The sequence below is a fragment of the Danio aesculapii genome, chromosome 24 (assembly GCF_903798145.1).
Source record: "Danio aesculapii chromosome 24, fDanAes4.1, whole genome shotgun sequence".
NCBI classification, from domain to species: Eukaryota; Metazoa; Chordata; class Actinopteri; order Cypriniformes; family Danionidae; genus Danio; species Danio aesculapii.
Window position 1 is genome coordinate 26,657,630 of NC_079458.1, and position 12,581 is coordinate 26,670,210.

Here is a 12,581-nt window from a genome sequence, read left to right on the forward strand (position 1 = left end):
CTAAAATGCAGCATGAGCGAGTACTTCTATCAGGAGTTGGGAACCTTTTTTCAGCAAAGAGCCATTTCTGATTTTTTTAGCAAATGCATTTTTTTAAAGAGCCATTTGGATGTATATACATATATATCTCAAAATGCCTCTTTAATAATGCATTTGCTACTGTATTACTAAGATTACAAAAAAATATTACAGTATTACCAATACTATATTATTATTTATAATATTACTATAAATAATACAGGTGTAAACAAAACCTACTTTGTCCATGCACAACTCAAAAATAAACAAATATGAAGCATCACATGTTGAGCAAGTCTACGAATGAAGAAAGAAAAGTTTATAGTATTTATTTTCACCATCACCACTCATGAATGTTGTTTGAATTGAAGTTACCATAGAAATGTTTTGCCCTTTATTGTGGGCACGTATTTTTGGTCAAAGAGCCACATGTGGCTCAAGAGCCATAGGTTCCCTACCACTGATTTATATGCTGATGAGATTGGGGCTGGGGGCAGATTCACCCTGCTGATACTAGTAAGGTGTACCTAATAAAGTGGCCTGTAAGTGTATAAAACGACTGCTAACACATTTAATACTATTTTATAATAAACATATGGAAGTAGCCACCATTCATGGAGTGACTGAAAAACATTTCTAGTAGTATTGACTTTATGGAGTGGACTTTGTAACTTTTGGGGAACTTTGTGGATTTTATGCATTGTCAACATTACCTTAAAAGCAATTGAAAAAAAAGCATAGTAAGGCCCCTTTATAAGTTCATCCAAAATGTTACGCACCATTCGTGTCAATGGTTATAAACTTGTATAAATTTCTTACTTCTGTTAAACACAAAACAAGATATTCTCAAGAATGATAAAAACTAAGAGCTTTTGACATCAATAATAGGAAGAAAAAAAAATACTATGGAATCACATTTTTTCTTTAGTGTATCTCCCTTTGTGTTCAACAGGAGAAACTCAAACACGCTTGAAATGAGTAGAGGGTAAGTGAATGGAATATTGTGGCAACAGGCTTCTGAGGTAAATTATGGAAGTGCTTTATTGGCGCTGTTTATGTTAAACAATCACATGCAGATCACGAGCTTGCATTAATAAATACCACCAGTAAAGGGTACAGGTTCTACTGAGCGAGTGTTAATTGACTAACTGTTGTTCTAGTGAGCAGAAATTATTATTTCTTCATCTCCAGGATGCCGCTGCCTGGTCCTCTGCGCTTCGCACTGCAGATGTTACAATACTGTATCCCTGGGATCTGTTGGAGAGCACACAATATACAAAACTGATCAACAACAGCATTTTTTTTTTAAAGATAAAGGGTCAAAGGCAGCACCTTATTCAAAAGTGTGTCATTTCCAAAGTAATATCATAGCACTTTGTATAAATTGGTCACTTAATCAAAAAGTTACAATCTTATGCATATATTTTAGTACTTTTTTGCTTGTCCCCCAAGAACATGCCTCTTTTTTTAAGGTGTTTTTTGTTGTATGAATCTGTACAAATTAGCCACTTTTTGGACAATAGGTCAAATATTTAAGTTTCTTTGTGAGATCAGGTTGTTATTTCTGCACATTTAGCACAGGAGTTCCCAAACTTTAAGCCTGCAACCCCCTGCAAGTAACAATGTCACCCCCACTGTTTTCAGAAGTGGTTATAAACATACAAATATTGCATACAACAGTACACGCACGCACGCACACACACGCACGCACACACACAAATAGGCCTATATAAACACGAGCAAATTGACAACAAAAAAGTGCAACAGTCTAGTAACAACCATAAACATTTAAAAATATTTTCTATATACTTGTTTAATTTAATAGTAACCTAACCTAATGAGACTGGTGATTGCTTACAACACAAGCCTTTTCTTGGTTTAATCTTAGACACCGCCACTAGGAGGTCATGGCCCAAATTTATTTTTAATGTATGTGAATGCCGTAAAGGTGTCCGAAAGTTCAGGCTAGTGCCTTAAAGTCAATCTGACTGTCGTTAATCTCACGTAAATACCCCAGGGGTCTCAATCCAATGGAAAAAATAATTAAAAAAAAATCAAGAATCAAAAGGCTGACGGCTTCTTATTTGCACGTTGTGTTTTTATCAGAACTATTTTTATCTTCTGTAGGTTATGGATATAATATGGTCATTTTAAAAGTTGATTAAAATTTATTTGATTTTTGGAAATCACCAAGGACCCATTCATCCCCTACCCCCCTCCTCATTGTCCAAACATTCCCACTATGGGAACCACTTATCTAGCATCTTAGATATTTATCAATTCATTTTCATTCGGTTTAGTCCCTGTATTCATCAGGGGTTGCCACAGTGGAATGAACCGCCATTTTATCCAGCATATGTTTTACACAATGGATGCCCTTCCAGCTGCAACCCAGTACTGGGAAACATCCATACGCACTTATTCACACACATACACTACAGCCAGTTTATTTAATTCACCTTTAGCGCATGTCTTTGGACTTGAGGGAGACACAGGGAGAACATGCAAACTCACACAGAAATGCCAACGGGCCCAGCCATGACTCAAACCAGCAACCTTCTTGCTGTGAGGCGACAGTGCTAACCCCTAAGCCACCGTGCCACCCTGCATCTTAGATATCACTGGTTGAATTTTAGTACTGGTCAGGACGTTTAAACAATATTTGCACAGAGCCACTTGTCTTAGAAATCAATAAACCCACAAATGTTTTGTGAATGCTTCTGCATATGATATCAATAACTTGACCATTAAAGGCTTATGGGTAATAAAGAAGACTTACAGATCCAGGCGACGGCAGACATTCTTTGTGGAACATGTGTCTGCAGTGAAACACCACCACACTGAATGCTTGAGCTGTGTCTGAAACGAACAGGAGTCAAACTGACTTGAATGCAGTGACAGACAATAACTTAGGTTTCGTCTGATATAGCATAATTCTCTATTGTACAGCAGGACAAAAATAAACAAAACAGATGTCAGAATTACAGAACTCCTAATATAGCTAAACTAGATTGACTACTTCCAGTAAAATTCTGAGAAGTGCATGTGGGGGGAAACTGATGGCCTTTGATGATGATTTAGGTTGATACCCAAATAAATAGGAAAATCGAGTTGAAATGAAAGAAAAAGCTGTATGCTCCATCAGGAAACTGTGCTCATTTAAGTTGTTTTTTTCAAAGGCTATTACCAATATTTACATGTTTTTAAATTTATATTGTACCTTATATATACTGTATAATTACACTCACCGGCCACTTTATTAGGTACACCTTACTAGTACCAGGTTGGACCCACTTTTGCCTTCAGAACCGTCTTAATCCTTTTTGGCATAGATTCAACAAGGTACTGGAAATATTCCTTAGAGATTTTGCTCCATATTGACATGATAGCATCAAGCAGTTGCTGCAGATTTGTCGACAGCACATCCATGATGCAAATCTCCTGTTCCAACACATCCCAAAGGTGCTCTATTGGATTGAGATCTGGTGAGTGCGAAGGCCATTTGAGTACAGTGAACTCATTCTCATTTTCAAGAAACCCATCTGAGATGATTCACGCTTTACAACATGCAGCAGAAATCGACACTCATCAGACCAGGCAACGTTTTCTAATATTCTATTGTCCAATTTTGGTGAGCCTGTGTGAACTGCAGCCCCAGTTTCCTGTTCTTAGCTGACAGGTGTGGCACCCGGTGTGGTCTTATGCTGCTGTAGCCCATCCGACTCAAGGTTCGACATTCAGAGATGCTCTTCTGCATACCTCAGTTGTAACAAGTGGTTATCTAAGTTACTGTTGCCTTTCTATCAGCTGGAACCAGTCTGGCTATTCTCCTCTGATCTCTGGCATCAACAAGGCATTTGCACCCACAGAACTGCCGCTCACTGGATATTTTCTCTTTTTTTGGACCATTCTCTGTAAACCCTAGAGATGGTTGTGCATTAAAATCCCTGTAGTTCAGCAGTTTCTGAAATACTCCAACAACCATGTCATGTTCAAAGTCACTTAAATCGCCTTTCTTCTTCATTCTGTTGCTCAGTTTTGATCTGCAGCAGATCGTCTTGACCATGTCTACATGCCTAAATGCATTGAGTTGCTGCCATGTGATGGGCTGATTAGAAATGTGCGTTAACTAGCAGTTGGACAGTACCTAATAAAGTGGCCGGTAGGTGTATATCTACAGTTTCAGGCATTCATACTAAGAAAAACAAAAGAAAAGAAATGATTCGTAAACCTTTATCATGATTTTCAGAAGACATTCACTCAAATGTAATTCAGTGTAACAATAGTTTATCGAAATGCATTTTAAAAGAATCATTTGATGACATTAAAAATCTGTTTTCCGTCAGCGCCAAATGTGATGGTCTAGTGGTCTGTGCAACAACATAAAGCAAAACTTGACAGTAGGAATCACAAATTCATATCCCGACTCATGGATCTTTCCTGATCCCATTGCCCCCGCTTTCTCTCTCAATTTACTTCCTGTCAGTATCTATACTGTTCTATCATAATAAAGGCAAAAATAGCTAATTATATTGGTATTTTTGTAATACAGAAAAGCCCCAACTAATCATTGTATTTTGCCACTATCCTTCAAACCACTAGGTTTTATATGTGTTAACCAAAAGTGTATGATCATTTAAATATATGTATGCAATCATTTATTCTTTAACATATATAAGCGTTTCATGTTCAAATAAATTAGTCTTAGTGAAAGATGATGAAACATTATTCCACCCATATTTTAACTATTTATTTTCCCCAAAATTATATAAAACGTCAACATGTTGTTTAAAAGATATTCAATTTATTTCTTAAATTCAAACAGATGCGTCAATTTAATTGATATGAAGTCACTTTTTGTTACTAGTAGTTAGATGCAGACATAAAACACGAAATAAAGCTGATCTTTATTCTACAGACCCAATTACATGGACACATGCACACACACGCACTGACATAAACAGTAAATTAAAGTGTACCTGATGGTAGAATAGGAGTGTGACACGACTCACAGATGTTTTCCTCTACAAAATCAAATTAAGAGAATTACTGTTCATTCTCCATCAAACGAAAAAGCTGCTAATTTGACCTGATCTTAACAGAGTGACTTAGTCTTCAAAAACTGGAAGATAAAATGTTTGTTTACCATCCACCCGCACTCCTCTCTTCTGTGTCCTGTGCATCCGCTGGAGAAGAGACAGAGAATCGGCCACCAGGATCTTCTTACAGCCTTCCCGCAGTAAAATCTACAGGACCAATATTAAGAAAGATGCTTTCCATTAACACAACATGATCAATCAAATGTATCTGAGAGTATATTAGGATTGTGGCCCAAGACCCTATTTACACTTTAAATGAAAAAGCGTTTTGGGCGTTCAAAAGTGGACAAAAGAGACAGGATAGATGCTAAGTGAATGAGCCTCCCTTGTGTACTCTTAATCAACCAAAATGTATTTTTCTGATCTGTATTTTTCTGTGGTTGTATGTACTGTATAGGCAAGGCAAAGTTTATTTATAGAGCACATTTCATATACAATGGTAATTCAAAGTGCTCGACATAAACAAGAAGATTAAAAGAAACAAAAAAATCATGTATTAAGAAATAAAAACAACAAACAATTAAATGATTAAAAACAGGTTTAAAAGGAATATATATATATATATATATATATATATATATATATATATATATATATATATATATATATATATATATATACACACACACACACACACACACACACACACACACACATATATATATATATATATATATACACACACACACATACACACACAGTTGTAGTCAGAATTATTACCCCCCCTGAATAATTAACCCCCTTGTTTATTTTTTCCCCTAATTACTATTTAACAGAGGGATTTTCTTAACACATTTGTAAACAATAGTTTTATAACTCATTTCTAATAACTGATTTATTTTATCTTTGCCTTGATGACAGTAGATAATATTTTACTAGATATTTTTCAAGACACTTCTATACAGCTTAAAGTAACATTTAAATGCTTAACTAGGTTAATTAGGTTAACTAGGCAAGTTATTGTATAACAATGGTTTGTTCTGTAGACAATCGAAAAAAATATAGCTTAAAGGGGCTAATAATTTTGACCTTAAAATGTTTTTTAAAAAATTAAAAACTGAAAAATTTCTAGCCGAAATAAAACAAATAAGACTTTCTCCAGAAGAAAAAATATTTTCAGACATACTGTGAAAATTTCCTTGCTCTGTTAAACGTTTGTGTGGGTTTTCTCCGGGTGCTCCGGTTTCACCCACAGTCCAAAGACATGCAGGACCTGCCTATTTTAAATATATATAATTTCTGAGATGCAGTGCATGACCGGCATCCATCAGCCTGTCATACTGAGCAGAGCAAAGACGGTTGATGTTCTGCCACAAGATGGCGACAGAGACAGCATAATAAGCCCTTAGAGAAGAAAAACTCTCTCTCTCTCTCTCTTTCTTTTTTGCATGTTGTTGTGCTGTATTTATACCATAGTCTGATAGTGTTCGCCTTGGCTTTTTTGTTAATTATTGTGATATCCCAATTTCAACAGAGAAATACTGGGAAATGTCTCTAGACTGATGGCATTTCATGCTGTTCAACCTTACAATCTTAAAACATCAGCAATATCTCCTGTTTTGTCATCACTTTAGTTATTAAGCTAGAGAATCATTAAAATACTAGCTCTAAAGTGATGTTTGTGAAGTACCAACGGTTTCTGCTGTTCTGACGTCAGCTGCGGATGTGAATGAATGGCAGAAGAAAGTAATTCCTCATACAAAAGGATTTTTAGACTTTCTGTGTTTGATTTTCTTTTTTATACACACGATTATGCCGTCGAACTGTTGTACAAAAGCTATATTACACTTGTAGCAGTGCGATAGGGCTGTATATCGGTGCGATAGGGCTGTATATCGGCACTGGTGGGACGCCTCCCACCACATATGTGTCTGTTTTGTTGTCTATATATAAAATTAAGAAATATTTTATTTCTTTATGAATAAAACATCGTTTTATGCAAGGAATAATGTGTTTTCGTCACATGAAAAGACCAATCATTCTACACTCATTTTGGTGACTGAAATCACATGCCTGTACATTGTGTTAAATAAAATTAAACAACATTAATGATTTTTACAGCATCAGAGTTGCTTTTTGAGAATGCAAGAATATAGTAGTTGAAAAATTCTGTTCAAGAATGAGGTCAGTATGCAGTATGTAGGTGGTGTTTTGTGGATTTTCAATAGTACTGTATTTTTGTGGATATTCGGTAGTACTGTATTTTTGCAGTATTTGACCACATGAGTGTCTGCACTATGAAAGCAATCTGATCAAATGCATTTTCAGCTACCTCTGAGTTCAAAAGTGCACAAACCCAAAAACTGAATTTAGAATCATCAACTTGTGATTGTATCTACCTAAATGCATCTGTGTAAATGCTTTTAACTAGTATCAAAAAACATGACCACATCACACCAGTCTTTTGCTCTTTGCACTGGTTGCACCATCGAATCACTTTTAAAATTCTTCTCTTGGTTTTTAAATCACTAAATGGCTTGGCACCTTCTTATTCTATCAGACCTGTTGACTGGAACATCAGCCTGGTCGGTCTCTTCCGTCATCAAACCGGAGATTATTATGCATCCCTAAGTCAAGGCTAAAATGCAGGGGTGACCATGCTTTCGCAGTAGCTGTTCCTACAATGTAGAATGCTCCGCCCCTCTGTATTAGATCTAAATGATCTCTGTCTGTTTTTAAATCTAGGTTGAAAACTTACCTTTTTGCCATTTTATCAGTGCGAATTGTTTGTTTTAGCTATACTTTTATATCTTTCTTTTTGTGATGTTAATTGTGCAGCAATACAATTTAATAGTGCTATATAAATAAAATTAACATTGACATTAAATACGGTCAAAAGAATCATGTTGTTTTAACCAGTATTGATCAGACCTGTAGATTGTAGTCCTGTAGGATTTTGACCAGTGAGTCTCTGAGGTTAGGAATCTCCATCCCTTCTTTAATGCGATGAATGAGCAGGATTGGGTCCACATGGGTTCCAATGTTATTCAAGAGTCCTGTGATAAAAGCTAGAGTAAAGACAATTAAAAAAAGATAAATATAAATACTATTTTATTTACATCACTTTCTCACAAACATGTGTCATGAACCAGACCGAGACACTAGTAATAGTCAAATCAATCAATTTCAACTGTTGAAGGGGTCATATGAAGTTGCTAAAATGAACATTATTTTGTGTATTTGGTGTAATGTGCTTAAGTTGTTTTAAGGTTTCAAAAACACATTGTTTTGCACATACAGGATATTAATATTGCTCATCTCTGCTCTGCTTTCTGAAACGAGTTGATTTTTTATACATTTACAATGACCTTTTATGTGAAGCTGCTTTGACACAATCTACATTGTATAAGCGCTATACAAATAAAGGTGAATTGAATCGAACATTTCATTGTTCTGAATGGTGCAATGTTCTCTTATTGACCAGCTATCCACTGTGTTGTGATTGGCTGAATACCTCAAGCAAGTTATGGAGGTTCAGGGTGTCCGCGGGGTCTTAAAAAGTATTAAAAGTTGATAAATCAATAATGAGAAAATTAAGGCTCTTAAAAGTCTTAATCACATTTTTACAAGGTCTTAAATTTTGTTAAAGCCTTGTCCAAAGTGTTTGACTTCAAAGAAGCATAAATATAAACAACAGCGATGTCACGTAATTTACAACAAACGCAGGAAGGTGATGTGGTGCTCTCCACATGTAGCGAAACATATGGGAAAATGTAAGTTTGTGTACTCCTAGTTGGAAAAAGACGAGTTTAAACAGTGGCTGAAGCCTGTCGCTGAAAACAACTGCGTGATTTAATTCAAGCTTTTTTGGCGATGAGGGTCTTAAAATAGAGGTTACCTTCCTTATAAGATTTGCAATATCAGCTTCCAAAGCAATACTAACAGGTGATAACTTTGTTGTTATGTTATCATATATTTGCCATGACTTTAGCAGAACGTATACACTTGTACGGTTTTATGTTTGCAAAGTAGTATGTTTGCAAATTTTGCAATAAACACACAGTGTCTCCACAACAAGGTGGTAACAGAAACCAACGTTACAGCAATAATCAGGATTTTTTTTTAAATATCTGTGGTGGTGTGGCCTAAAACTACAGACTTTGTGATGGCTTTTCTCAAAATATAAGGCATTATTTGCTTCAATACTTATGTTCTGCTGTCAAAAAAGCATTCTTTTTTTATCTCCAGAATAATTGGACTCGCAAAATCCTGGAGAAATGTTAAGCTTACTGTCTTTGCGTATACATTTTGGGGGTTTGTAGACAGTTTTCCCACCAACCGATATAGATTTGTGGGGTCATGTTTGAACAAGATGTTTTAGGAATTCTTTTTTCAAAGAATATAATTTTAGATTTGAGACACATACTTTAAGTCTTTTCAGATCTTATATATTCATTTGTTTACAAATTTTTATTCTTACTTATATTATATGTGTAATTGTATCTATTGTAATTTTTTTTAAAATTTCTACTTTTTGTATTAATACCATATTTTAAGCACCTAGGGTCTGAGAGTAAAGCAGTTTCGATTGTCTGTATGTCCTGCACATGTGGTTGAATTGACAATAAAGCTGATTTTGACTTTGACTTGAAGACTCAAAAGACAAAGTAAAACATGAAAATGCATCCTCCTGATGACACGGCTGCTTGTCAGGTCCAGATGAATTACCTAAAGTACTTGAAAATGCTGAGAGTGTGCCCTGTGAGTCACGCAATATTCTGCTTTGTGTTCTGATTGGCCTTTTGTCCACTGGGGTTTCACACTTGTGGGATTTTCATGAGAATTATCAGGATTTTGCAGGAACATTTTGTTATATCTGTGGCCTAAAATGACTGATTTTGTAATGACTTTTCTCAAACCATATGGCACTATTTGCCTCAATTCTTGTGTTCTGCTGAAAAAAAAGTATATATTTTTTTATCTCCAGAATAATCTGAAAAAATCCTGGAGGAATGTTAAGCTTACTGTCTTTGTGTATACATTTAAGTGGTTTGTAAACAGTCTTCCCACTGACAGATGTAAATTTGTGGGGTCATGTTTGAACAAGGTGTTTATGGAAATTATTATTTCAAAGAATATCATTTTAAGTTTGAGACTTAAGTCTTTGAGTCTTTACAGTAAGACACAGTCTTGTACGTAAGACTCTAAAGACAAAATAAAAATGCATCCTCCTGGTGACACGACTGCTTGTCAGGTCCGGATGAATGACCTAAAGTACTTGAAAATGCTGGGGGCATGCCCTGTGAGTCACGCAACAGTCTGCTTTGTGTTCTGATTGGCCTTTTATCCACCGAGGTTTTACACTTGTGGGATTTACGTGATGTGCCTTTTGGGATGGCTTTTCTCAAAACATTTGGCATTATTTGCCTCAATTCTTGTGTTCTTCTGAAAAAAAGCCTTTATTTCAAGAGCAATTTGACTCCTGGAGAAACTAAATAAATGTTATGCCTACTTAGCGTAAACACTTAGGTTGTTTGTAGACAATCTTCCCTCAGACTAACATGGATTTGTGGGATCATGTTTGAAAGGCATTTTAGGAAAAATATTTTTAAAAGAATATCTCAGAGCTTGAGACTTCAGTTATTGAGTCTTGACAGATAAGTGCACATTGCACTCCAAAGACAAAGTAAAACAAAAAATGTGTCATATGACCCATTTAAATAGCATTAGCCTTATTAAAGAACAAATAAATTAAAATTAATATCTCATACGTGGTTTGTCTATTGAGTAAGAGATGAGATCCTCCCAGAGTTCTTTGTCATCCTGCTCTTTGGCAAACTCGATGGCCTTGTCCACATCTGCCAGCTCCTCCATGATCATCTGCAGAGCCCGTCTGCAGTTCCCCATACGACCTGACAGGAGAAAGCTTTGTTTATCACAAGCACTACTGCCAGACGAAAGCTTTTACTCAAACATACTGACATTCAACACACAGTAACTTATTTTCTGATGCACTGAATCACATTAATAATGTAAATAACTATAACATGTTCAGTTTATATGACAGAAATGCACAGATGATTTCAGAACTAACTGAGCAGGAAGACTGTCTCTTCTACAAAGTGCCTCTGCTGACAGATTTCCAGAGCCTGAAAGAAATCAAAATAATAATAAATAAATAAATAATAAATATAAAAAACATTAATGGAATAATGGACAACTTAAGACATGGCAATGATGCTAATTCTTCTCCAGATCAAATTTTTTAAATGACATATTTTAGTTACATTTTTTCAGACATAAAATAGCTTAATTCTTTAATAAAGAGATGATGTTAATGTTGACAGTCATAAAAATGGTCAAAATGTATTATTGCTTAAAAACTTTAATCGTATACTATTATTAATCTTATTAAATGTATATTTCTAAAAGTTTTAATATGCAAATGTCATTACTTTCTTGGAATTTTGTCAGTGTTTTAAAATCAAAAATACTGGTTAAAATATGGCTAATTATTTAAATGCAACATTTAAATATTGAGATTAGATTTTTGTTAAATATTGTATAAAAGCCTTTAAAAAACTTAGAATATAGTAAAAAAAAAAACACTAGCATTATTAAATATTATTATAAATGAATAACAACATGTGGATGAACAACAACATCCACAACTTGACAAAAAAAAAAAAAGAATATTCACCTGAAACAGTGACTATCATAATAGACAAAAATAACAACCCAGCATAAGTAAACATGTGACTTGCCCCATAATGTTTAACATTACATACATTCTGTACAGACCTTCTCTAGTGGGCAGTGCATGCTCTCTCTGAGGAAGGGCAGCAGGTTTGGTCGGTCAAACTCAGCATATAAACTGATCTGCCTCTCATGATACTTCTGTCCCTTATGGTGGTCTCGCTTAAACAGCTTGTGCAAATACTGCAAGAGAAAAAAAACCACTACTGTATTATGGATCTTTCAGATTCATCTGCATGACTTTAACAACTCATATTCAGCATACCACATGTAAGAGCTCGGGCCTGTCTTTTAATTCCTCCACCACTTTGTCCATCTTGAAGAAAGAAAGACACAGACGTTCATCTGTACTGAATGTTTAGATCAGTTGAAAAGAACATTGCACATTTTGGGGTAAATAGGGTCATCTTGCAAGTCACTTAGAGTAAAAACATTTTTTTAATCCATTCAGTCAAACTCTGGGTCTGGTGAGAGCACTTTTAGCTTAGCATAAATCATTGAATCAGATTAGACCAATAGCATTTCGCTCACAAATTTTAAATAAATGTTTCAATAATTTAATAATTTCAATAATAATGTCCTAAGACCGAATGCAGCAGGTGCAATGATATTATAGTGCAATGTTACCTAGTTACTGGGGACTACTTTCAGGTTCTGCGCAATATCATTGCTCCTACTGCAGCTGTGGTGTGGCAGCAAAGTTCCTTGATTATTATGCCAGAATGAAAGTATAGTTCTAAGCCATATCGACCTAGAAAATAGCAATTT

The 12,581-nt window shown here is 35.2% G+C and overlaps 1 protein-coding gene across 1 annotated transcript in view; it reads right to left on the reverse strand.

Annotated features, from left to right (window-relative positions):
- Positions 1-1,041: 1,041 nt before the first annotated feature.
- Positions 1,042-12,581, reverse strand: part of vps41 (VPS41 subunit of HOPS complex) — a 57,565-nt gene continuing 46,025 nt past the window's right edge. Inside the window, exons 21-29 of the mRNA XM_056450799.1 lie at positions 12,079-12,129; positions 11,859-11,996; positions 11,152-11,206; positions 10,829-10,969; positions 7,989-8,125; positions 5,165-5,264; positions 4,998-5,042; positions 2,798-2,877; positions 1,042-1,272 (exon numbers count right to left, since the gene is read on the reverse strand). Of these exons, the coding sequence (XP_056306774.1) occupies positions 1,192-1,272; positions 2,798-2,877; positions 4,998-5,042; positions 5,165-5,264; positions 7,989-8,125; positions 10,829-10,969; positions 11,152-11,206; positions 11,859-11,996; positions 12,079-12,129 (828 nt within the window). The 3' untranslated portion in view covers positions 1,042-1,191. The remainder of the gene's footprint in view (positions 1,273-2,797; positions 2,878-4,997; positions 5,043-5,164; positions 5,265-7,988; positions 8,126-10,828; positions 10,970-11,151; positions 11,207-11,858; positions 11,997-12,078; positions 12,130-12,581) is intronic.